The sequence below is a fragment of the Haemaphysalis longicornis genome, unplaced genomic scaffold (assembly GCF_048455015.1).
Source record: "Haemaphysalis longicornis isolate Haplotype H1 unplaced genomic scaffold, Haemaphysalis longicornis Haplotype H1 scaffold_3, whole genome shotgun sequence".
In the NCBI taxonomy this organism is placed as follows: domain Eukaryota; kingdom Metazoa; phylum Arthropoda; class Arachnida; order Ixodida; family Ixodidae; genus Haemaphysalis; species Haemaphysalis longicornis.
Genome location: NW_027526335.1, coordinates 1466451 through 1493756, shown reverse-complemented (window position 1 = coordinate 1493756; position 27306 = coordinate 1466451). Strand labels below are relative to the sequence as shown.

Sequence of the window (27306 nt, the reverse complement as noted above, 5' to 3'; positions counted from 1 at the left end):
TGAGAGCGTATGGGAAGGTCCTCAACGTCAGCCAGCCGGCGTGGAGGAGCCTTCAGCATATCAAGACCGGCATGCGACTCGTGAAGATGGAAATGGCGAAGGCCGTCCCTAACTTCATGAAGATTCCAGGTTTGAAGGCCCAGTTTGAATACAACAATGTGCGGAGGGTATGCGCCCGCTGCGGTCAGGCCGACCACCAAGTTAGCGCCTGCACGCCCTGGTGCGGCCGGTGCTCGGAGTACGGCCAGGACGACGCCGACTGCTATGCCCAGTGTCGCCGCTGCAAGGGTAACCATGCCACCGCTAACTGCCTGCGGCCCCGCTCCTATGCAGATGCTGCAAGCAATTTCCCCCCCTTCAGCACGCTCTTTCAAGTACAAGCGACTTTCCGGAGATATCCCGGGCCTCCTTGGGCCAGCCTGCCGAGGAGTCAAGCGAAGGTGCTGCTCCGGGCGTCATCGCGGCGATCGAAGAATCGCCACGCGACAGCCAAGAGATGGAACTTGAGAGCTGCCTGTCGCCTTCGGAAGAAGGGATTGCACCTGCGGCAGAAGCCACGTCATCGTCATCGACCGATACCTCCCTCTTCACGAGCCTCAGCTCTTCGAGAGCAGTGACCTCGCGGAGCATCCTCAGTGCGAGCCAGGGCGTGCACTGGAGAAAAACAGTGCTCTCCCTGGTTGCTCGAGCGGCTCGCGCAGCCGCCGGAAGGAACAAAGCAAAACCTGCACGAGCGGCAAGGCAGCGGTTGGCCGTTCTAGTCTCGCCTCTAAGCCGCCTGTAGCTGGTCGCAGTACGGCCAGTACCAGTGCTGCTCCTACACCCAAGGTTAAGGATTCCCGTCTCGCCAATCCTGTCAGGCAGGTCGCCGATCTGCGTGGTTCCCCATCTCTCCTGGAGCTGCTCGAAGCTTTCACCAAGCAAAGTCAGCCTTCTTCGGCGGACACAGGTGTTGCGGGAGACACTGACGAGCCTCGCACTGCTGGCCCCTCCCACGTTGTGACTCGCCTCGCCAACCCGATCAACCAGGCACATGACTTGCTTCCTCCCGACCCCCTCCACCCGATCGTCTAGATACCTCAAATCGGGCGTTGCTGTCGTCATCAGCGGACACCGATGATGTCGACGACAACAAGAAACTGCGTCGAAGTCGACGTGCCGTCTGACGATAGTGAGTTTTGAGGATGGGAGGGTTAACGTGGTTTGTGCACTTATCACCTTTATGCTGGTGCAGTTTCTTACTTTGAATGTCCAGGGCTTTCGGCACTTGGACAGAGGGAGGTGATGCACTATGCTCGGGCGCAATACGTTGACCTCTTTTTGCAGAAGTGCAATTTTCATACTCCACGGGACGTTCTTTTGTTTTGCGAGCGCTTTTGTGTGCAAGCTTTTTTCACCCTGCTGGACGGGATGGCTTCGGGCGTAGGCGTTGTATTTATGCGCGAGAGCTTGCGCCTCAAGGCTCATTGTAGCTATGGGATCGGAGGGCGCGTGCTTGCAGTTGATTTTTTCTTGCTTGATCGTCGCGTCCGAGTTGTTGTATACGCCCCCGCGCAGCCCTCTGACTCTTCCTCTTTTTTCGCATCCCTCGACGCATCCATGCTCGAACCTTACCCAACATTTTTGGTGGGTGATTTTAATTGTGTAACCGACCCTCTGCGTGATGTACGGGGACGTGGGCAAGGTCGACCCTATAGCGGTACTCGGGAGTTAAAGGGCCTGACCGGTCAATTCCATCTCTCCGATGCGTGGGTGCAGCTCTACGGCGACAGGTTAATCTGGCAGTGGGCTAGATAAGTTTGACTGCCCACCCGAGCTGAGCTGCTACGTGGACTGCTGTGCCGTCCTCTCCTTCCCCATTGGGGCTCGTCGCGTGTCCGATCACAGGCCTGTGGTAGCGACGCTTAACCTTGGCAACTGTGCGCCCCGCCACCAGATGTGGCGAATGGACGAACGTCTGCTAATCGACAGGGACAGTTCAGCAGCGCGTAATGCTTCGTTGACTGCCCTGCGCGAGTTCGGTTCTCTGCCTTGGGATTAGTTGAAGGACTACTAGCGTGTGCTTTTAGTTAATGCGGGTCGTGCGCGCAAGGTGCGTATCACGGCCGCGCTTAACGACACGTTGTGGAGGCTTCGCATCTTACAGAGAGGGGACACCTTAACCTTCGCGATGCGGGACTATGTCAACCTGCTAAAGGGACGCCACGAGTTCCTCTGAGGCAATCATTACAAGCAGCGAGCCGAGCACAGACCTTGGGCAGGCCCGTCTCGGACCCCTCTGTACTCAGACATAGAGCTGGATCGCTTGACGAGGGTGGGTGAGCTACTGTTCCAGATATTACAATTACTGACGGGTCGGTTAGCACGATGGCTGAAGATATAGCCGAGGTCTTCGTGGGACATTTCGCCACCCTTTTCTCGACCGAGAACGCGTCATGAGATGCAGAGGATTTTGAGAACAAGCTTAGTGCATTTTGTGGGGTGCTGCCGTGTGTGCCGATCACCTTGTTGATTCGATGTGGGCTCCCATTGATGCTGACAAGCCCTGCGAGTGTTCAAAAACTGAATGGTGCATCGGTGCCTGGGTATGACGGGCATCCTGCTGGGTTTTACAAGAGGTTTTGCCGGGCCATTCAGGGTGCGCTCCTCGACATCGTGAATGGCTTTCTTTTCCACGGAGTAAGGCCAGAATCCTTCCGTGAGGGTCGCGTAATCTTGATTGCGGAGCCAGGCAAGGATCCTACGCAGCCCGAGGCATATCGACCAATCACACTCCTCAACACTCGCTATGAGATCGTAACATCCATCTTGGCCAGACGCACCAGTGCCGTTTTGCCTGATATTATCAGCCAAGCGCAAACGTGCAGCGTGCCAGATTGCACGATTTTCTCGTCCCTGGCATCGACGCGCGATTTATTCAGCTATGCGACGAAGATAGGCACCTCTGGATGCTTCATCTCCCTAGATAAAGCGAGAGCCTTCGAGAGAGTGGAGCCTCGATTCCTGGCAGGCGGTTTGCGTCAATACGGCTTTCCGCCAGACTTTGTAACAATGCTCGAGCTGCTGTACCCGCTGCTTCGCTGTATTGATGCAAACACCGCTATTCGCGGCTTCCCTTTGCCAAGTCAAGGTGTCTGCGTATGCGGACGATTCGTGACGTGGACAGCTATCAAGCGTTTATGTGGCTTTTATGAGTACGATGAGCTGTTTTTAGCTCGTCTGAACAAGGGCAAAAGTATGGCGGTGCGCTTCGGCCAATTTGCGTCTGGCCTGGCGGGCGACATAGAATGGGTTGCGGGTAAGGTGTAGTGACCACCGTATGGCAGGATCTCGAAATAGGCTAGCTTTGAGGAGGTACCGTAACAAGCTAGTACGTAAGAAGCCGATCGATGAGCTAACAGTAAGACGTAAAGTTGATGAATTGAGGATCGCACTGCAGAACCGATACTCAGCTCTTATCGAGGAAGCAGAGTTTACAACACAGGAAGCCAGTGACAATCTTACACGCATTAACACGGAGTGTGCAGTAAAAGTCGGGGGCACGATGGCTGGACAGGATACTGGTAAACTTTCCCAGGAGACGAAAGATCTAATTGGGAAACGCCAAAGCATGACAATCTCCACCGCAGCTGACAGAGTAGAACTAGCGGAGCTTTCAAAGTTAATCTATAAGCATAAGACAGCTCACATACGGGAGTATATTATGGAGAGGATCGACTATGCTGTAAAGAACGGAGGGAGCCTGGAAGCAGTGAAGAGGCGTTTAGGCGTCGGGAAAAATCAGATGTATGCACTTAAAGACAAGCAAAGCAATGTCATCACAATTAGGGATAAAATACTCACTGTAGCCTAGGAGGTCTATAGGGATCTGTACAGTTGCCAGGGCATCCAGGATAATGCCGAACGAGAAAGTAGTTCAGAGGAGATAGACATCCCACCATCATCTTGAATTCACAGTGCAAACAAGAAACGAGGACGATAGGGAGAGCACGGCACACAGGCGCTGTGTGTCGTGCCTGTGTGTCGTGCTCTCCCTATCGTCCTCGTTTCTTGTTTGCGCTGTGAATTCAAGATTATGGAACACCAACTCGCCCAAGCATCAACCTTAAACATCCTACCAGCAACGACAGAAGAAGTAAGGAAGGCTTTGAAAGAAATGAAAGGGGGAAAAGCACCTGGTGAAGATCAGAAAACAGCAGACCTCTTGAAGGATGGCGGGCAAATTGTACTAGTAAAATTGGCAAACCGTACACGCAATGCCTAATGACCGCGAGTGTACCAGAATCTTGGAAGAAGGCGAAAATCATCCTAATCCATAAGAAAGGTGACATGAAGGACTTGAAAAATTACAAGCCAATCAGCTTACTGTCAGTCGTCTACAGGATTTCTTCCACATTAGATTTCAGTCAACCTAAAGAACAAGCAGGTTTACGTAAAGGCTGTTCAACAATGGACCATATTCACACGATCAATCAGGTGATAGAGAAGTGTGCGTAGTATACTGAACCCCTATATATAGCCTTCATAGATTATGAGAAAGCATTTGATTTGGTCGAAACCTCAGCATACATTCAGGCATAACGGAGCCAGGGTGTAGATGAGCATTACGTCAGAATATTAGCGGACATCTACAGTGGGTCCACAGCTACCATCGTCTTTCATAGGGAGAGCAGTAAAATGCCTATAAGGAAGGGCGTCAGACAAGGAGACACAATCTCCCCAAAGTTATTCACAGCATGTTTACAAGTATTCAGAACGTTAAATTGGGAACAGGTGGGAGTAAGGGTTAATGGAGAATACCTCAGTAACTTCAGATTTGCTGATGACGTTGCCTTGCTAAGTATCTCGGGGAACGAATTGAAAAGCATGCTTACCGCACTGGACGAACAGTAGAACCACGGGCTTGAAAATTAATATGCAGAAAACTAAAGTAATGATCAATAACCTTGGCGCAGCACAGCGATTTGAGATAGGTGGCGAGGCAGTATAAGCGAATATATCGACTTAGGCCAAGTTGTGACCCCGGATCCCAACCATGAGGCAGAGATAATAAAGGATAAGAATGGGGGGAGTGCATTCGGCAGGCATTCTCAGATAATGAATGGCAGCCTACCATTGTCCCTGAAGAAGAAAGTGTATGACAGGTGCATCTTACCTACGGGGCAGAAACTTGGAGGATCACTAAGAGGGTTCAACTTAAACTGAGGATGACCCAGCGAGCAATGGAACGGAAGATGATAGGTGTAAAATTAAGGGAGAAGAAGAGAGCGGAGTGGATCAGGGAACAAACGCCTGTTAAGGACATATTAGTAGAAATGAAGAAGAAGAAATGGACGTGGGCAGGGTATGTAATGCGAAGGCAAGATAACCGTTGGTCATTAAGGGTAACAGAGTGGATCCCTATAGAAGGCAAGCGCTGCAGGGAATGGCAGAAAGTTAGATGGGCAGATCAGGTCAAGAAGTTTACGGGGATAAATTGGTCGCAGTTAGCACAGGACCGGGATAATTGGAGATTAATGGGAGAGGCCTTTGCCCTGCAGTGGGCGTAGATAGGCTGGTGATGATGATGATGATGATGATGATGATGATGATGATGACACGGCCTGCGCTTAATGGGAACATGAGTTGTCAGATGTCATGATGAGCGATGCTCACTTGTAAAGGGCGCGGGGGCCTGTGGTGGGGGGAGCGGCGTGCCCCCTCCCCCCCACACTGGCTGCCCTGCTAGTGCGAAGTGTTTGTGTTCAGGAATGCATGTCACTTGTACTTGGTTTACAATTGCCAACGGCAGTTCCTTCTTCCTACTGTGAATGGTCTTTATCGTTTCTGTTATCAACAAGCCATGATGTTTTCTAATGAAACAGGTAGGCCATGTATATGTACGTGCTAGAGCCTGGAACCACGAGCGCTGTGTACTTGTTAATGTCACAAGGGAGAAATAAAAATCCCTAAACAAGCAGTACAACAGGATAGAGTTTTCAGAGGCATTCCCCTCCCGGGTGGCGCCTGCCGGAACGTAGTCGCACGCGCTGACGATGTGACACTACGCGCGAGACGAAGTGGATGTGAAGGAAGGCCTGAAATGTTTACAGAGTTATGCGAGTCTTTCGGGCGCAGAATTAAACATCCGAAAATGGTACACTATGGCACTAGGACATTTCCGACATAAGCCACCATTATGAGGTCTTCCACTCATCAACAGCCTAAAAATGTTAGGTGTCAAGTTCAACGAACACGGGCCAATCCAGGAGAACTGGAACACAATAAGGGACAACATCGAGAAAGCTTAAACCAAACACCAACAACCAACATATCCGTGCGCGAACGTGTATTTGTAGTTCAAGCAACACTTTGTGCGAAAGCATGGCAGTTGTCCCGCGTACAACTACCTTCATCACAACAGGTCAGGAAAATCCACAAAATTCTCTTCCGGTTTATTTGGGCAAGCCCCACTGAACGTGTGCCTCGAGAACAGTTACACAGCACTGTGAACACAGGAGCACTGTAAGTACCAAACCTGTTCATTGCTAGCCGGCAGCTCGCTTTGAGAACAATGTTCGACATTCTAAAAGTGAACGACGAACCAGCCGCCACCCTCCTCCGGTACTGACCTGGCCCCCTAGGAAAGCACATAGAGGACAGCAAATGGAACCAGGTTGCCAAAAGCGAGACACCAGGCCGCCACCAAACCACCGTGGTAACCTACCCGAAACAATGCAGGCAACATGTGCAAGACGGAAACCTACGGGAAGTATCTGCCATTGAGGCTTGGGAGAAGCTCCCCACAATGCCGTTTGGCGTCATACGCCCACCGACAACCCGGTCGCCAACCTGAGAAGCGGTGAAAAAGAGGGTGTCCCCCGTGGTTGCCACCGAACCTACGAGAGCTACGGTAGAAGGTAGAGGCAAGTGCCATGGCGACCCGCGACTGGCTAGCCAAGTTGCGCATTACGCGCGACTGGTGGTGCACTTACTGCGGGCAGCCAGAGACGACCGACAACGTGTTCGCCCAGTGCAGTGTCCCCAAGGCCTTCTGGCGACGCCTGTCGTGGATTACGAATCTTCACCTCCCACTGAACCCCAAGTACGACGAAGATACAAATGCAGGAGCGCGCGAGAAACTCCGGTTCCTGTTCACCGCCCTAGGTCGGCAAGAACTATGGCGGAACAGGTGCTTCGTTGACTCGTTCTGCGAGAAGCATGCACCGAGCATCCTCATGGTGAACAATGTGTCCGGGAAAGCCAAACTTTTCCTGCAAGGCCAGCTCGACCTAACGAACCAGGAATCCTTCCAAGAGTCGTGGTTCTTCAGTGGTGGTGTGTGGTTGCGTGGAACGGATCTTGTGGTGCACGGCATGCGTGCCGGGGAGCAACCGTGAACGACTAATTCCGACGGATAGTGCACGTGTTGTGCAAGTGTGAGGCACGCGTGTTGGTGAATTGAGAACGAGTCAACCCAACGAACAGTGTGTGTTCGTGCCCCTCGTGCACGAGGGGCACGAGGTGTAGGTGCACGAAACACCAAGCAGAGCGACATTTTAGAACTATGTGCGTGTTCGCGCGAAGCACCCCTGATGAGATGAGACACTTTTGTGCCTCCAGGGTAGCGAATGTCGTGTGAAATCCCTCAAGAGTGAATATAATTTTGTAAATAGTCATTTCTTCTAGCGGGGCAATGAATCCCTCTCGGCGCAACATGGACGCTCAAGGAGGCGCTATATATAACGCCGCCCCGTATCTTTCCGTATCTACCCTGTATACATGTGTCACGAATAAATATTTCTGCCTCGAGCCTCCAGGGTGGGCATTGCACTGCGCTCGCGTTGACCCTTGCCACTACGCCACACTGGGGCATATGGAGCATGCAAATTGCTTAAATCCGGTTCATTGCAACAGAGGGCGCCACCGCCTCAGCAAGCGCGACTGCTCCTCCCACCGGCGCTTCTGCGGCGCCCAATCAGCGCGCGCCGTGTGGCAAAAGATAGACTTACAATCTTTGAATACACTGATACTCTGCATTCTTCGCCCCTCACCACATTTTACGTTAGTGGGGATGGCCCGGGATCTTTTTAACATTCAGGTATGAGAAAGCCTAACAGCACAGCGTTTGATCTAATGTGCAACGAAACGATAGTAACATGCGAATGCTAGTAATAACACGTGTTACTTTTTTAAATGTTTGCGTAACCAGTTACATGAATATGTGGTAAAGTTTTTGCTACAAAATTTTAATTATGTTGTAACTAGCTGGATGGGCCTTTCCTACGACAAACAAGCCCACCAGCCCTTAGCGTGGACATTTTACCTATACCGTCTCCATGGACCCTGTTGAACAGCTGCTGTGCCGTTACTAGGAGTTTATGGGGTGAAGTTGCTGGCATTCTGTTCCGGCAGCTCCAATCTTATATTAGGCGATGTTACGTAGTAAACGTCAGCACAAGTGAAAACTTCAACTGAAAATAAGAATGGCTAAAACAAGTGTAACGAGATGGTTAGCATTTTGAACAAACTATCTGTCGGCAATTTTTACGCCTGTTTCAAGTCGTACAAAAAATGGAAAAATAAAAACCAGAACATTTGGCAGTCATACAATGTATTTTAGTGGAGACGTACAAAAAAACATGTTAACCACCGAAAATGCTTAATTTGTAGCATTAGTATTTTAAAACAGTTTCTCACCTTTGGAGAGTTCGTGATCCCTCAGGCAATTTGTCCCAAAACGCTATGGAAGAAATATTTCGACCGCTCCCAGTGGTAAGACGACGTAAGAAAGACTGCCATCGGGACAAAGCGACACGTTAACCTTTCTCCACGGTAGGCCTATACCAAAACGCAGCCGCGGCGCATAAAAAAAACCCCGCTTTCGTGACACGTCTCACGGGAAACCGTTCGGGCAAATTAGGCTCTTACGTTTGCACGTCGGCAGCTCTGTGGTCCAGGTGCCGTTCTTGGCGCACACTGTAGACGCGTGGCCGTCCAGTTCGAAGCCAGCATTGCAGTGGACGGTGCATCGCGTGCCGATCGGGACAGAGCTGTCAACCCTCTTGTGGTCGCATTTAGTGACGCTGTTTGGCACGTCGATGAACATCGGACACGTGATGTCTGGGGAACAGAATCGGCAGTATTCTGTTATGCTTGCGCTGAACTAAGCATGCAGCTTCTGTTTAAACTGACAATAGAGCAAGCACCGAAGTAGAAAGCCCATGAATGAATCGCGCGCGCGCGCGCGATGTGCTGGTTGCTGCCTACGTTATACCAACTGCTTGTATTTGCAAGCTCTCATATGTTTCCCCGATTCACCGGTATATCTATGTTTTGCAAGATAATCCCACGCAACTCCGCGGAGGCATCGTGCTCGCTAGCTACCACGTCCGCCCGTCGGAATAGCTCCGATGTTTCTCCAAATCTTCCGCGTAAAAATGGGATATTGGGATTGAAGGAGAGAGAGAGAGGAAATATTTAATAAGCTCAAATGTGAGAGTGGAACCCTAGTTCGGGTTATCCATGCGTTGCCCTGGCCGTCTTAGCCCGTGTCACCAGGAGAGTCTGGTCCTCCGGTTGACCGCTGGTCAACAGTGTCTCCCACAGCTCAGGGAAGGAACGGGTAGAGAGGGGTGGCAGGGCTTGGTTGTGCGCGCATTCCACAATTATATGCTGGAGGGTACTAGCTGTGGACAAAATTTACATAGAGCGGCATACTGTGTGGGAAACAATAAATTCATTCGAACCTGTTGAACGTGCGTCCCTGCTTGTAATTGTCTGAGTATTAAACGCTTGCACCGTTTCGTGTGTTGCTCTGAGGTAGCATTTGTATGGTTAAAGGTTCCTGTAACACCTCCGATAAACAATTTCACTCTTTCATTCGCGCATCGAAGCCAGCCCAGAGTGGCACTGCGGTTTCAGCTCGCCATCTCTACTTTGTTTTCTTCGCGCTGTTTATTCAAAGTGGCTACCGAGTGCGTTTGTTACTGCAACTGAAACGAAACCGCCAAATAGCCGCGATATGGGTCGAATGACGTTATTCTAGCGCGCTAACAATGCCCAGACCGAGAAGGGAATAAACATACTTTGAAGCCGTTTCTTAGTTATCCGATCTGCGAATATTGGCATGACCACTTCGCGGCCACTTAATATAAGACGCGCTTGTTGCGGACTGCCTTCTAAAGGCATAACAGATATTGCAAAAAAGAAGACACAAATGTTGCAGGGGCACTTGACTTGGAGCACAGTCGTTCCCATTACGAAAATATGCCACATATAATTGCTTCGCCCCCCCCCCCCCTTCCACCGCAACGCCTTTCTCAGATGAACACAGCGCGCCATATGCACCAAGTTTGGCTAAATTCCCATATATATCGAAATCCGAGCGCTTGCGCTGAACTCGCACGTGCTTTTTCCCTTGTTGGCTTCCTATCCTCGTCGAAATCGGTATATTCAAAGTTTGCCATTTGTTACAACGTGGTAATTGGACATTTCAACAGGCAAATTGAATTATCGACACCGGCTGATCACTTACCAGCGCAGGTCCTCAGGTCCGCAGTCATCTGAAATCCCTCCGGGCACTTGCAGTAGTATCCGCCGTCAACGTTGACGCACGTGTGACTGCAGCCGTGCTTTTTCGTCGCGCACTCGTCGTTATCTAGACACAGTGGCAGCCAATTAGTTCACAGCGCCACGTTTCCTTCTTGTTTTGTTTTGCGGCACGTGCGGTGTTGTGAGGCCATGCTACACCTCACCGAAAAGCGTAATTTGCAGCAGGCATTTCGGCGGTAGCGTAACCTCGGAGATGGTTCTTGTTGAAGAAATAGGCAAACAGGAGAAGAACGAAGGCCGACACCTTTATTACTATTACGTTAAGAAAGAAACGAAGCAGAATAAACGATTAGGTCGTAGCGCATCCGTAGGCCCGAGCCTCCGCCCTGCCCTGCTTCCTCTTCCCTACCCAACCCGCCCGACTCCTGGCTGTCTAACCCTCGTGCGCTCGGACGCCCAGTCCCAGTGCGCCCTGGTCGACAGGGCTTAGGCCCACAGAGCTGCGCTTCCGTGGCTCAACCGTCCGAACTAAGCCTGGCCAGGAATAAAACGTGTTTCTCTCTCTCCCTCTCTCTCTCCGACCATAACTAAATAACTGGATCCGTAAAATCCGGGAAGAAGAGACCAGTGTACCCACTTATATAGTTACGCAAATTCTACTTCTGCAATGGGAGGTATTAAAGCATTGATGCGTAGCATTCTTTGCCGAGTACCCCCTGTTGCAACCGGGAAGGGGCACCCGATCCGAGCTCCGTGGCCTCCGACATACGAGTGGTAGCGTGTATGATGTGAGCGGCCAGCCGCTGTTGCAGCCGTTAAGGAGTCCAGAAGCCGAAGGCTAACGTAACTGTTTACTTCATAGCGAGAGGTGAGCCGAAGCCAAAGAACAATGCCCAGACGGGCGAGGTTATAATACAGGACTCGAGCAGAGTGACAGAATGGATTCGCTGCTCTAACAGGAATGGTTTACAGCGCTTGCGGGGGTCTATTTATACCCAAATGCGGTAACGGTCAAAACGCCAACAAGCGGCAACACGCCACGAACGTCACAGACACACGCAACGCTCTTTCCAGAGTTCGTGAGTCGTCGGTAGCCTCGGCGCACGTTGAGTCCGAGAGATGGGAGAGAGGAGGACTTCGCTGAGATCGCGGGGCCTCTGTGTCCTTGAAAAGCGTTGAGAAGAGCCTCACCGGAAGCCGCAGAAGTTTTGAAATGCGCCGAAAGCGAAGCGTCTGACCCGGGCTCGTCGAGACGTGAAAGTATGATTCACCGACATGGTGGCGCCTGACAGCTGAAAGGCGCACGCAGTGGCTTCGCCGCACAGCCGAGGAGTGATGCGGGAAAGTACGGCGGCGCTGGCCGATTCGTAACACCCCACAGCCAGGAAAGCGTACCACACGGCATTCCCACAAAATTCAGAATTTGCGGAAGTAATGCCTTCAATCGTATAATAGCGCAAATGGAGATAATTAGTGGAACACAATTCTGAAAAAAAAAATAAGAATGGAAAAACTAAAAAAAATTACAAAAATGATCCGGCGACATCAAAAATATGCATCTTATACATCTCCTCCGAAAAATGAAGAGTAAACTAAAAAAGCGCGGAAAACCACGTTGTAAATACCAGTACAAAATAGCGAAAACAGACCAACCCTGAACTACCCCTTGCATCATAAAAAAAAAGCATAATTAGCGAAAGGTACGCGATCGCTATAATAGTATAAATTTACAACATTGGCGAAATGAAACTACGAAAAACTGAAAAACAATTAAATATTACAACGCCTTTCTCCACTCACAGCCGTACTATCTGGCTGCAAAGAACTCGCACTCTATAGACAAGCGAATGCTACGAACGAGCAGACGATTCTCTGAATTTCTGCAGATTTGTTCCCGTCAGTTTTAAGCCATACTAGTCATGAGAAACCGCCTTCATCTGGTACAAGTGTACTGGCAACTGTTCCAGCATCATAAAATGAAGGACATTAGTGGAATTCCCTTTATCACGAACAATGACGAACTCCTTAAAGATGATATGAGTAGAGCAGAATGCTTCAGTGCGTATTTTCAATCCATTTTTTTTCTCCGCCAAGCCCGATATCTCCGGTTACGGCACTCAGGTCGCTACCAGCATTGAATGACATCATAATAACTGAATCAAGTAGAAGAAACCTTTTGAATAAGCTGAATCCACAGTCTGCGCATAGTCCTGACGGTATTTCAAACAACACCCTAAAACATTGTGCTGATCACATCGCTCAATTTCTAGCCGCATTGTATAATGTATCGATAAGGTGTGGAAAACCGCCGAGAAAGTGGAAGCTCGCCAATATCAGGCCTTTGCACAAATCCGGCGGCCATGATAAAGTATTTAACTATAGACCGGTATCACTAACCCCCGTTTGTTGCAAGACACTGGAACACATAATTTATTCTTGCCTTTGTTGCGCACGGGAAGACCGACCCGAGCCGAGCTCCGTCGCCTCCGACATACGTTTGGTAGCGTGGTATGAAGCGAGCGGCCAGCCGCTGTGGCAGCCGTGAAAAAGTCAAGAAGCCGAAAGCTAACGTAACTGTTTACTTCATAGCGAAAGATGAGCCGAAGCCAAAAAACAATGCCCCGACGGGCGAGGTCACAATACAGGACTCGAGCAGAGTGACAGCATTGATTCACTGCTCAAACAGGAATGAAATATAGCGCTCTGAGGGGTGGGGGGGGGGGGTCGTATTTATAGTCAAAACGCCAACGGTTAAAACGAGCGTTCCCTCTAGATTGTGTACACGTTACGGACGACACAGACACGCACAAGACTCTTAGACTCTTTCCAAAGTTCGTGAGCAGTCGGTTGTAGCGGCGCACGCTGAGTCCGAGAGAGGGGAGAGAGGAGGACTCCGCTGCGGACGCGGGGCCTCTGTGTCCTTGGGACGCGTTGAAGCCTGCCTCGTCGGCAACCGCCGACATTTGAAATACGCCGAAAGATAGGCGTCAGAGACCCAGGCTTGTCGAGACGTGAAAGCATGAGTCACCGACTCGGGGGGCTGGCTTGAAAGGCGCACGTAGTGAAGGCTTCGTCGCACAGCCGAGGAGTGTTGAAACAAAGCCCAACGGCGTGCTCAATCGTAACACCTTATAGAACACCTTCAAGATAATTTTTTCACTCCATCCCAACATGGCTTTCGCGCAGGTCTTTCTTGTGTTACACAGCTAACCGAATTCGTACATGACATCGCTTTATCATTCGACCAAGGCATTCAATTAGACGCTGTATTTTTGGACGTTAAAGAAGCTTTTGATGTCGTCCCCACAGTCTTTTGCTGCATAGATTGTCATTGCTTGGTATTCCTACAACCCTCATGGGGTGGATTGAGGATTATCTAAGCGGCCGTAAACAATGTGTTGTGGTAAATGGCGTGTCTTCATCACCAGCTCATGTACTGTCCAGGGTGCCACAGGGGTCGGTCCTGGGACCGCTGCTTTTTTTATTTTTATCAATGATTTTCCACTGGGTTTGAAATCTACAGTGAGGCTTTATGCAGATTGTGTTTGGTATTGCCCAGTCAAGTGTGTTGATGACACCACAGTACTGCAGTCTGACCTCGATAAGATTGTCTTGGTGTGCTCAGTGGCAAATGAGTTTAAACCTAACTAAATGTTTTGAATTTACTAACAAAAAATTTAGTATCCAGGTCTTACTAGTTAATTCCTGGGCAGTACAAAAGGTAGATCAAGTTAAGTATCTTGGGGTAACATTCACGGTAACACTAGATTGGACCAGTTATGTAGACTTAATCACAGCGAAGGCTTAGCGCTGAATTCGTTTTTCGAAAGAAATTTCAGTGACGCACCGCAAGCACTCAAGAAAACGCTGTATATTACAAGTGTGCGCCCAGTTCTAGAGTATGGTTGTTTCTTGGAACCCTGTCACTAATGTACGGAAAGAAAAGTTCGAGAGGGTACAAAAAAGAGCTGCCAGGTTTGATTTTGATTTTAGAATAACAAGTTCTGACATTCTTCAGGCCTTGGGATGGAAACCACTTTGTGGACGACGGAAAGTTCAAAGACTTAAATTTCTTTGTAATATATACCGTGGTAAGAGTGGAATAAATAAAGAACGGTATTTAAAGACGCCTAGTTATATGTCTGAACGGAAAGATCACGTATATAAAATTAGAGAGTATACCTGTAGATTGAATGTCTTTAAATACTCTTTCTTTCCAAACTCTATTAGCGACTGGAACGCGCTAAAAATAACAATATTCTCCGTTTCTAATTTTCTAACAGCCATTGAAACAATATTTTGAGTTAATGAAATAAACCATACATTTAACGTTTGCTTCTTACTCCTTTTGGTTGTTTATTCTGGATATGTATAATTACTGCTTTCGTTGTACTCCTGTCTTTTGTACTTTTGTTCCAATGCTGGGCTGTAAGTGTTTATAGTTCTCTTGTACAATGTTAAGTATGATTTTAGTTTGGTTAGAATTTGATGTTTTATTCTATTTTCTAGTGTAACCCCCACTAGAACAATGCCCAATGGGCATTGTAGGGCTCTTGTAATAAATAAATAAATAAATAAATAAATAAATAAATAAATAAATAAATAAATAAATAAATAAATAAATAAATAAATAAATAAATAAATAAATAAATAGGACAGTTGGGAATTCGTGGAGAAAACTTTGCCCTATGCAGCTTATTCCCGAAAACGGGACATAAGACTCTAACGGTTTTCGGCCAAGCAAGCAAAGGTGAGACTTCCCTGTCGCTACTAGCAAAGGGCGCGACGCGCTTTGACCTCAAGGACGCAGTCGGAAAATGCCAGTGTTCATTGCACGGCAAAGGCTCTAAGGAAAGCCCAAAGGGAAAGATCGCATGCATAAGGCTCACTGTACCGATGCACCGGTAGCTGTCGTTGGAGGACAGCGTGTAGCCCGGATTGCAGGAGCACACGTAGCTTCCATGCGTGTTCGTGCACAGCTGGCTGCAGACGCGCGGATTCTCGCTGCACTCATCAATGTCCGTTCGGAAGGAAGAGAAATGTTTGCGCGTAAGCAACCACTTCCGGGGTCCCCGTCGGAAATTGAATGATCGGGGCCTGGCTGGAAGAAAAGGGGAACGACTCCGTCATCCTTGGGGTTTAATCAAGCAGCTCTCCCAGTATCTCGTCGTTTTGCTTCTAGCCATTGCATTTCGGTACCGCGAAATTCTTGCTGTATTACACGTAGCGCGCCAGGAAGAAAATGCAACCGTTGGGAAGAGCCGAAGCTTGCGATGAGCACCAAAACATGGGAAGCGCTCTCGGTAAGCACTAAACACGTTGCCTCCAGCTCACCTTCGCAAGTGAGGTTGTCTGGCTTCAGCCTCATGCCGAGCGGACAAGCGCAGAAGGCGCTCCCGAGGACGTTGACACACTCGTCAGAGCAGCGCAGTGTTTCTTCTCCGCACTCGTCAATGTCTGCAAAGAATGTGCGAATTGAATGTACCTATACTGAGAGCTATAAAGTGCCTTGAAGGTCCTACGTAAAAAAATAACAAAGTAATATGTGCGTGCATTAGTCGAAGGAAATTCTGAAGTAATACTTTTCATAATACAACAGTGTGCAAGGCACTGTGCAAAACGCATACCATAGACCACTGTTCCAAATTCTCAGAAAGGATTCCAGCACTCATAAATTTGGCATACTGAAGGAGAGAAACATTGTTACATCAGAGTGTCTGTTAAAGCAAATCTCAATAAAGTGGGCCAGGCGTCTAGCTAGACATAGATCTCATATTGTGAAAGGGTGTACTAAAGGGCTCGTTGCTGTATCATATCGTTTAAAAACAGCGCGGAAGACGGGACTAAGGAAGTCACAGACGACACAAGCGTTGACGAACACCTGTGCGCGTTTTAATTCGCAGGAAAATATATAGGAAAAGCAAAGGGAAGAGATGGAAAGAGAAACGAAAAATAAAAATAAACTTTTGACATAAAAGGTGATAGCAACAGATTAGTTAGTATGGCAACATCAATTTTATCCGCCGCGTGACGATTAGTAGACGACTAGTCACGCACGTAAGCGATTTCCTTATCGAGCAGTGACACGGACGGTTCGCTGATGCAGTCGCTCCCTTTCCTGTTGATTTGGTAGGCTTCGAAGATCTCCATCTCCCTTCGCCCACGGCAATTGGTGAGTGTGGCGCACTCTGTGAACCGGGGAGTGCAGCCGCAGGAGGCGCCGACAACGTGGCGCCTGTCGAAGACCTGACTTCATTGGCGGGCTCCCTCAAACGTTCATTCAGGCAGCGGCTTGTTTGTCCTGTGTACGAGAGTTTGCACGACAACAGAATCTCGTATACAACGTTGCTCACGCAGTTAACGTAACGTGTTTCGTGCTTTTTGACGCACGCTGGTGATTTCCGGCTGTCTGCGTTTACGCGCTTACACAGGCGGCTCAGTTTCTTCAGAGCAGAAAACACAAGCCGTACGCCCGCCTTGCCAACAATCTTCTTGAGAGCGTGGCTCACTCCATGGACGTACGGGATGGCGGCTGTCTTTTGTCGTTCCGGTTGAGGGCACTTCTCCGGAGCCTTCGAAGTAAGTTCGCGTAACAGCTTGATTGCCAAGGCGTTCAGGAGGTCCGTCGGACACGCGGCACACTTCAAACGGCCGACCTGCGCATCAAAACTCTGTTGCGCACGGTGGGGGCAGGACCTCTTCAGGGCATTTCTTAGCACACTCGTGGCAACTCCCCTCTTGTCTAGCTTTGAGTGTGCTGAGCTGTGTGGTAATGGGCCCTTTTGGGACCTAGGTGCATGCTCCCGGCAGGCGTGCTCATCCTCAAAATACAGGCTAAGGTCCAGAAATCTCATCTGGCCATCCGTGGGCAGATCAAGGTGAAAGCAGTGAGATTCGATTGGAACACGCCAAAAATCGCTTCAGCCCCTTCACTGATTGTCCGCATATCGGTTTCAAAAATGACCAGAAAATCGTCCACTAACCCGAATACCTAAAGGACTCTGTGCTCAGAAAGGGCTCCCTGTAACTGTCTCTCCAAGCGGGCATGTAGTAAGTCACTCAAAATGCTCTCTTCCAGAATGCATGCGGCACCAGCGTGCCGGCTTTTCTTGAGCTGCCACGGTATTACCTGCTCTAGACTTTCATTGAAGATGCAGGAGGCTTGTGCATCCAAAAAGGTGGAATCTGCACCGTATCGTGCCTTGCCACCCTTTTGAGCGACTTACTACTTGCCCGCCTGGACAGACGGTTACAGGGAGCCCCTTCTGAGCACTGAGTCTCAAGCGCCTCAACGCTTAAAGCGAGCCGCTGGGTAGCCACGGTATGTTGAGAAAGGTCCACTGCTCTACTGTTGATAAGACGTACTGGCACTGCTGTTCATGTAACGTACTGACACCATCAGATAGATTGTTCTGTAGGATTCAGTAGCGTCCATGGGGATGAATATTTGCTGCAGAAGGTTTAGGGGTTGGCTCGGAAAACTCCGCAGATGTTGTCTATCCGCCGAGAAATTGATTGCGGAAACTTTCAAAATTTTCTGTTGCGCTTCTGTTTGGTAGGCTGTTAGAACGCAAAGAAATAATTTGGACCATTAGTTAACCAGTTAACCTCAACGCGAATGAAATCTGGGTCCCTTCCGTTATGAAGAAGTCTAAGCAGTTTGGATTTTGGACTTTGACCGTGACCCAGGTTTGAATGGGAGAAGGCTTGGCGTTATAATCATCTTTCTCTTAGGAAAGGGGCTCTGATATTTTAAACTAGTTTCGCTGGCAAGAACTTCAATGCATCTGTCCTACAAAGATGCATTTTCTGGCCTTGTAGTACAGACAAATGCCCTTAGCATCTTTTGCCCGAACAGTCGACCGCTTCAAACGTTTTTTTAAAACTCAAGCCCTAACAAATGTCGCTTTTTACAGAGAAACGCGGCACCACTACCAATCTTGCATACTCCAGATTTTTATTGATATTTTGGCGTTGTAGCCTGGCCTGTCTCGTTGTTGAAAGCTTTTCCTGTAGGCTCCAAAATTTCGGAAGGCTGTAATAACGGGAGCAAGACATTGCAGACTTTTAATTCAGCATGAGAAAAAAAAAACAGCACACGGACATGAAAGCGAAGCAATAAAAGAACAATCTCCAGCATTTGTGCGCTGTACTTTTCAAATTACACCCAAAAAAAAATGGCATGAGGGGTCAGTTGGTCTTTTTATTTGCCATTGCGGACTGTCCGGAGCTGTTCCAGAGTAGCCCTGTATTTTTTTTTCTGTCCATAGCATTCTTATTGAAAGAGCAGTTATTGTCTGCCCAAGAAACATTCTAGACTGCTCAGGATCGACAAATGAAGATCTTCGTAATGCACTCGCGACGATGCAATAATTTTATGTGCTCGTAGATGGCAAAAACGATTTCTGAAGAAGACTGTGCATTCTTTAGTTGTTACGACACGGAGTCAACCCCGTTATCGAAGAACGGAGCGCATACGCATAATGAACGCACCCTGACAGGGCAGGCCGTCGGCGGGGTTTCCGCGGTACCCCTGGTTGCAGATGCAGTCTCTCTTCGAGGTGCTTGCTCGTCCACGAGTATGGCTGTTCGCCGGACACTTCTCGCACTGCTCGAATTCGTCATCCTTGTACGTGCCCGGGGGGCAATCTAATGTTCGGGGAAAACAAGAATTTGTCACGCCCGACCACACATCAAAACTCTTGCTCCAACTGTGATCAGCAGTGGTCCTGAAATGGAAGTTGGAATTGGCCAGTGTCAGGCTTCAGAAACTGGCCAGTTCAGGCCAGTTTCACGCTGAAAATTGCGAATTCCCATTCTTCGTCGCATTCCCCTCTCCCTTCGCCTCCTTCCCTTTGCCGCTTCTTTTTTTGCTTTTTGTTCAACCCCCGAGGAAACGAAACAGAATAAAAATTCCTGTGTTTCGGCACAGAACATGCAACTTGGGTATTGGCACTAAGAAACTGTATAACCTTCGATTTTATGCCTGTCGCTAAAGCTGTGCAAGATAGGAGGACTCAGTAGGTATGCATAGAACAAGCATACCGCGCGAGAAATTTCAGGCACTGAAAAATTAGAATTCGTCAGGGGTGCGTATATTAATACGCTTCGCTGCACAGAGCACCCACGTGACGTGTGTGTTTGCGCGATGCAGAACGGTAATTAAACGGGGTCACTGGCTGCACCCCAAACCTAGAGCGACCTAAAACACACCAAATCACCATTATTAACAACAACAACAAAGCGTACGTATTTGAGTTTAGATAAAAGAAGTTAAATTTAGGAAAAAAAATTAAGCAGGAAAAAAAAACTACGACATAGACCTGTTGGGGGTCGAACCCAAGCCGTCAGCGCCAGTACTTAGTACGCTTAATCGAGGTTACAGAGCCTGAACGATGGGCTTGGTTGTGCAGGCGCTTAAAAGAATAGCGCGCGCAGTGATATCACACTTGTCACGTGGGTGCTCTGTGCAGCGAAGCGCTTGCAAAGACGCATCAGGCGTCAAAGACTGCATCTAATCCTACGAAATATACAAAAAAAAAAATGTCGGGTGTCCTTGGTGCGCGTGCTGTCAACAAGAAAAGGCGGCAGCAGTCCAGGTGCTGAGCTAAAATTAACTCAATTACCCAACGATGTCTTGTGCTTTTTCATGCGGGCAGTAATAACTTTTGTTTGGTACAAAACCTTAAAGGCATAGTTAAATGCTGCTGAGCGGCAGATGTAGTGGAGTTTAGTACATGCGGAAACTTCGATTCTCTCAATAGCCTCTGCGTCCGGACGGCTACGTAAAGTAGGCATAGGCGGCGCTGGCTAGCGCCCAAAACTGTACACGTAAAAATCTATCAGCTGCAAAAAGATAACTCAGAGAAATTTGCAGGGAATCCTTAAGAAACATGCGGGGAAAAGTTATTAAACTAGGGAATTTCTGAACCTTGCAATCGGAATTTTTCTCCCCAGTACGGAACATCACTGGTTCGCACCAAGGCTACGGGGGAAAAGAGCCATTGATATGGGCGCGGATTGCACAGCAGAGCCGTGTCGGCTTCCTTGGATTGCGCACACTCACGAAACAAAAAGACCGAGGGCAGCTAAGCACTTTTTCTGCGTTGTTCATAAGAAAGCGTGCTTGTCCAGCTCGACGCCCGAGCTCAAAGCCCTTCGACAATGCGAAGGCGTTGTCGAAGGGCTTTGTGATTTTGCCAGTTGAGACTCCCTGCTTTCAGCCGTAACGCTTTCGAATGGCTTCGATGTTACGCCGCTGCTCGTTTCGGCCGCCGTGTCATGGGAGAGTCGGCGACGACGGTGGACTGCGCTGCTTGTCTGCTAGCATGTTTGACAGCGTTAATACGGCGAAAACAGCACTTAAACATGAACCAAGAAAGGAGTACACAGACACGAGTGCTCGTGTCTCTGTACTGCTTTCCTCGTCCTCGCTTAAGCGCTGTTTTCGCCGTTGCAACTAGCCGAATCCAAACCTTAGTTTTATTGCATTCTCCCGCTCTATTCATCGGCAGTGAGGTGGCGTGGGCGAGTTTACCTCGCGCAATGGAACGCCTCGAACAAAAAAACATTCTCTCCGAGCCCTCTCTCCCTGCCATTATTTTTGATCGCGGCTCGGTTACCCCCCTTGGGAACGCATGTGGGCATGAATAGGTGGCTACGGAGCGCCTCGTAGCCACCTGGCTCCTGGTGGCTCCTGGAGAGCCGTGTACCCATGCACGAGGAGCATTGGATAAGATTGGATTGGATTGAATTGAATTGAATTGGATTAGGATTCGGATGGGATTGGATTGTATTAAAATGGGTTGTATTGGATTGAATTGAATTGTATTGTATCGGGCTTGGATTGGATTGGATTGGATGGGATTGGAATCGAATTGTATACGCTGTACACAGGCGTTGTCACTCATTTACATGCGCGAGTGGGCAATGTCACGGGTGATTTACGGTAAGAACGATCCCCAGTGCTTCGCCCAGTCGTCATGATTCCCTTCGTGGAGACGCGCGATTTTTTTTAAACTGCCTTCAATGCTTTTGAGAACTGAAAACGCCTATTTCAGCAGAAGAAATGCCCCCGAGTCACGCAGAATCGTCAAACGACGTACAACCCAAGCAGGAAGCTCCTTCACTGGGTCTGTTTACTGAACGTCACCGTTGATTCTGGGCATGCATGCAACCCAGCGGCGGCGCGGAGGCGGATGCCGTGTCTTCGTTCCATGTAGTTCAGCCCGACGAACAAACGGCGTCCTGCCGTGGCGGATTTTCCGCCGCGCGAATTTCGTCGTGAAAGGTAGCTCCATATACTCTGGCCTTAAGACCTACCCTCCACTGCGATTACTTTTCGCGGATATTCCACTGCTGAAGAATGTTGGGCATTCATGCAGTTGCTAGAGGTAAACAGCTTCGGAGTAAAAAAATCAGGATTCGTGAGGGCCAGTCTAACAACACTTCGTGGGCATGTTCGAGGATATTTGAGGGCATATGTGACGGAGTGAATTAAAAGCACCGAAATCAGCAAACTCGCCTCGGCAGTGAGAAGTGCCGCCGTAGAGAACCCTTCCAGGGCGGCAGGAGCAGCGGAAGCTGCCGACAGTGTTCACGCATTCCTCGGGGCAGTTGTGCAAGTGCCTCTCGGCGCACTCGTCCATATCTGAAAGGAAAACAAAAACAGCAGCAATGCAAGGGGCCGATTTTGTGATGTTCTAAAAAGGTTTTGTAAGGGCCATCGAAGCCCACAAAAGCATTTAAGATCCTGCCGAATTCATTTTAAAACATTTAGTTCGAACTTCAGTAAAATGAGTGTCGGCACTGGCTTGTCGATGTGCCGGTCCTGATTTCTTTTTACTGGCGTGCCCAGCTGGCTACACCAGATGTACGAAAAAAAAAGAAATCGGTGATGTGATGATGATTATTATGAATATGATAGCGATGATGCGCTCATTAATAGAGTCCAAGCTGATGTATATGCCATTTCAACCAATAGGCGAAGCACAGCTTCGAGAGCCGAGCTTACTGAAAATCGCATGGTGGCCATGATGGGCCACACATTTCACATTTAATAGAATGGCTGTGGACTCTAAGCGAAAAGCATGTGTCGCTTTTTTTGCGTTACAAGAAACGCAGACAAGCGGCGACGCTCTCGCTGCCTGATGAAGCTCCGGGAATGAAGTAACCGATATCATCGGTACAAGGAGTACCAATTTAGAACCGCCCTCCCGATGATGAGTGTTGCCTAGCGGCACTGACCATCACACGATACTCCATCTTTGGCCAGACTGTACCCGCCGGGGCATGCGCAGTGGAAGCCGCCTGGAGTGTTGACGCACAGTTTGGAGCAGTTGTGGACAGTTGTACGGCATTCGTCGATATCTGTTGAAAAACCGGGCAGCAAAAAACATGAGCAACAAATGAATACCCCATTGGGTAATTTGTGTAAATGGTGGGTTTTATTTAAAGCAAGTTGGGCCCGTGTTTTCTTACTTACGTGTATATGAAGCATACTATGCTCTGTTAGAAAGTGCCGCAATTTTACTTAAAAAGGTTTTGGTCCATTAAAGAACAGGAACAGTAGACGGGAAACTTTCACCGCAAGCCAAATTGAACACTTCCGGCATATTCAGCGTACACACGTAATACGTATCTCAGTTCTTGCTTTCTTAGACGACAAAGCAACTAACACAGCTGCTTCTCAATCGCATGCCACATTAAATGAATGATATTTGAAAACGCGGAATTTAGGACGGCGTGTTCCAAAAGTAGAAGCAAGACAATTGAACCTTGATTGCGCAAAGCTGGTCAGGTCTTGATGGTCAGGTCCTGGTCAGGTCCTCAGGTCTCTTCAAACTGACTTACGAAGCGTGAAAGAATGGTGTAGCCTTTGGCTAATGGAACCAAAGCCTAAAAAATGTAAGACTGTTTCCTTCCCCCGCCATCGAAATCAGATTGTATTCCCGAACCAAATTCCTGACACAAACCTCGAACTACAGTCAAACCCGTTTATAGCGAACTGCAATATGCACCGCGATTAGTTCGATATATCCAATAGTTCGATATAGCCGAACCCGCCTATAACGAGCTTATTGTTACGAGTTCGCAATCCGCGGTAGCGCCCCCCCCCCCCCCCGCCCCCTCTTCAACTCCGCCATCCGCGTATGCAGAAACGAACACAGTACAGTAGCCATTACCATACCAAAATAATCCATTTATTGCAAGTAATAAAGCTACTTTCCACCTTAACTGTCCACGTTGCAAAAAAAGCGTGATTTTTGTTTTCACTTTCGTTTTGGCGACTTCAACTAGCATAGCATTCTCTATACGAAACATTGTTTGCACCAGTTCGAGTCCGCGTCCTCACAAATCTAAGAAGCATTGGCGGAGCCCATCGACTGCCGAACGCGCTTCATTATAAGCGTCGGACGGATTTCACTCGCGACATCATCGGGAATGTTGGCGAGCTCTTCCCACAGTTCACCGATGCTGCTGTCTTGGTCCGGACTCGCTGACAGGGCGGGTTCCGTAGTGAGTCCCGCGCGTCGGAAACAGTTACGGAAAGTATTGCGTGTCCCGTCGCTCAGTGCGAGGCGCAATGTCTCAGTCGCGGCTCTTGCTCAGTGGTCGCGGCAATCTACATCTCAATCACCGCTCCGAGATCATGCATTTCGGCGGCCATTGTAGGCGCCCAGAGTTCGATATATCGGATGCGAACTTTGTTATAAGGAATATGTTTCCCATGTATTTCCGTAACTGAAATATTTTTGTTCGATATATAGCATAATTCGCTCTATCCGGGTTCGTTATAGCCGGGTTTGACTGTAGTTCCTTCTCCTTCCTATAAATATCTCGGGGTAATCCTTTGTAGCGATTTAACTTGGGCAACGCAAATTATGCACACCTTGCATCTGCTAACAAAACACTCAATTTCTTAAATCGCCATTAGCGTCACGCCCATAACAATGTCAAATTACTAGCTTATCAATATCCCGTCGGGACGAAGTTAGAACACGCGTCAGCCATCCGGAACACACATCAAGTGTGTTCCGAATGGCTGACGAGCGCTTCAAAATGGAGCCACACGATTTATTCATTCAAAGTACTCTTACGACGTCAGCATATCGGCCCTGAAAACAGAATCTGGCCTATCACTGCTTGCATCTCGTCGCCGCACTTCTAGTCTTTGCCTTTTTCATAAGTTCTTTTACAGCTCACTCTGCAGGCCACCATACATTCTCCCTCCGGCACGCATCTCCCATTGCACCGGTCACCCGCTATAAGTTACGCGCCCACGCACACGCACCGTCACTTCATTCTTTTTTCGTGCAGCAACGGACTGGAACGGCATTTCTAATGAAATCACCGCCCTCACCTATCCTTCCACCTTCTTGAACACCGTAACAAATTACCTTGCATTGTAATAAAATATGGCTTACACGTTTTCATATATGTACCCACCCCTTATGTAATACCCCTTCAATGGGGTCTTTAAGGAAATAAAATGAAATGAAATGAAAGGGTTTAGAAATTCAGACATGTCAATTTTCGCCTGACGGAAAGAACGCAAAGTGCAACGCTGGTCATCTCATGCGCAGACCCCAGTCTTCCCATTGCACGAGAGAGAACAGGCAGGGCGGCATCATGGAAGCACATAAAGGCGAGGGGGAAAAATGCGTGCACGGTAAGCTTTGAGTGGAGAGTCACGGAAGCAATTAGAAGAAGCAATACCTTAACTTTCGCCCTTCTAAATTCGAATTTCAAACTGTAGCTGTAACGAAACGCAACCGAAGCTGTGGTTGAGCCACCCGCGAAAGGTAGTGGCTACGCATAGTGGGTACCGACAAAAACAATTTTATCCGTCTCATGCAACGCACTTTCTCAAAGCAATTACTAGCACGAGCAGCTGCCTTTCACGGGAGCTCTAACAATACCGTGCTTAGGCGCCCTTTAGTGGCACGAAAGCTTGGTTTGAAGGCAGGCTGTTCGCGTCATCGGGTTAGCTTCCAGCGCACTGCCATTATAACCTTACCTTGACAATAGCTCCCGCCGTCCAAGAGCTTGCGGTAGCCCATGTTGCAGACACAGTCATTGATTGAGATTTTTCCTGTTCCATATGTGTGGCTGTTGGCTGGACATTTCACACATCGGTCGGAGCCAGCACTCTTGTATGTGTTCACAGGGCACTCTGAAGTTGTAAGCCATAATTCAACCATTCACTAGACAATCAAACTTCCCTTCAGTTCGAAATAGGAAGAAAAAGTCTTTGTTCAGCTGTATAGAGCTGTGGCGGCAGCTGAATGAGCTACTACGGTGTTCCGCTATTATGAAACCACCTCAACATGAGCGCCTGGTAAAACACACCGCGTCCATCTGTATAATCTTGAAATTATGTGAATATTCTCAGTGTTTGTAGTAATCAGAATTTGGAATAACCAGTAGTTTGAGCTGAAATGAATCCCTTAGTATATTGTGACATCACCCGGCTTGCACGGAAAATCGCCCCTATTGAAAGGGGCGGCTGCAAAAACGAAGCGACTTTTTTTTTTTTTTTTTTTGGTGGAGGCTTTCTTAGCTGGTGGTTTTCTCAGACTATTGTTTATATTTAGCTTTCAGTTTTGTATTTCCGCACCCTTTTGTTATTTTGCGTTTATACTTTGTACTTTTATTACGTCAAGCAAAAAGTATTGTCATGTTTTCCCCTCCTGTTCTTTAAAATCGGTGCTGTCCGCGCTCACGTGTTCTCCTCCGCACGATGTCCTTCTTGGCTGCGCCTGGGCGCGCTTCTTTTTTTGTTGCAGATGTTGCTGCCCTGCCAATTGTCACGTTTCAGCGCCACGATGAAAGGCATCTGTGCGCCCAATTTTAGGTCAAAGCAACCCGCGCAAGAGTGATCGCTCTTCTTCAGACGGCCGCATTCGGAAACTTAGCGCTCGTAACTGCGGCGTCATCTGTCGGTCAAAGAAAGCAGGACAAAAAAAAAAAAAAAGGCGAGGGCAGGGAAAGGATGACAAAGACTATGCTGCACTTCCAACTGGTGTTATTGCAAATGAAAGGCAATATACATCGATAATCCGTCCAATTGGAGGCTCTTATCGGCGCATGAGTGGATATTTCAGTTCTTTTAAGAGAGCGTGATAGAAGCCATGCTGACGCACGCTTAACCGAGTGTTAAAATTCGTTCAGATTCAACAATTTTACGCGACAGCTGTTTTTTGCACTTCCTAATGACGCAAATATTGTCCAAATCTGGTGAACAATCTTCGCAAGTTCACAAGTCTGTTCCCGCCCCCGCGTTTTTTACATTGTTTGCGTGTTCACTCAACATATCGCTGACGCATCTCCTAGATTAACCAAAGTACACTTTTCCGCACTTTGAGTACACATCGCCTTCTGCTCGTTCGACAAAAGGTATCCGGTGCTTTGTCCCGGAAGCACGCTGATGTATTCCCTCCGCGCCGGTCATTCTGCATAACTTAGAAAGCGTGTGGGAGGAAGAATCCAGGACTTCCACGTCATACCCTTTAGACCACATAGATTAGGGCCCGCGTAACGCTTGAACGTAATCTATGTCATGTCTACCCTCTGCCTACGCTGTGCGCGGGCTTCAGGCATTTGTGGCTTGGTGGAATATTTTGTTTTTTCCGAAGGTTCTCTGCGACCGAAACGAGGAGGTGCTGAGGGTATCCGGCACTCAGGAGTCTTTTGGCGTGGTGGCTGAACGTATCCGAGATACAGCGCGGGCAAAGTTTGCCGAGAGCACTCTTAAAGCACATCGTCGCAATA

At 48.6% G+C, this 27306-nt stretch overlaps 1 protein-coding gene across 8 annotated transcripts in view; it reads right to left on the bottom strand.

Annotated features, from left to right (window-relative positions):
- The window catches only part of LOC144173833 (uncharacterized), a 268949-nt gene that overhangs the window by 85851 nt on the left and 155792 nt on the right, over positions 1–27306 (bottom strand). For 7 of the 8 annotated variants that reach the window (XM_077702098.1, XM_077702101.1, XM_077702095.1 and 4 more), the window contains 8 exons: positions 25553–25708; positions 22780–22902; positions 22058–22183; positions 19027–19182; positions 15868–15990; positions 15428–15634; positions 10517–10639; positions 8911–9102 (listed from right to left, as the gene is read on the bottom strand). In XM_077702098.1, the coding sequence (XP_077558224.1) occupies positions 8911–9102; positions 10517–10639; positions 15428–15634; positions 15868–15990; positions 19027–19182; positions 22058–22183; positions 22780–22902; positions 25553–25708 (1206 nt within the window). The remainder of the gene's footprint in view (positions 1–8910; positions 9103–10516; positions 10640–15427; positions 15635–15867; positions 15991–19026; positions 19183–22057; positions 22184–22779; positions 22903–25552; positions 25709–27306) is intronic. The other variant, XM_077702096.1, reaches the window with a different exon arrangement.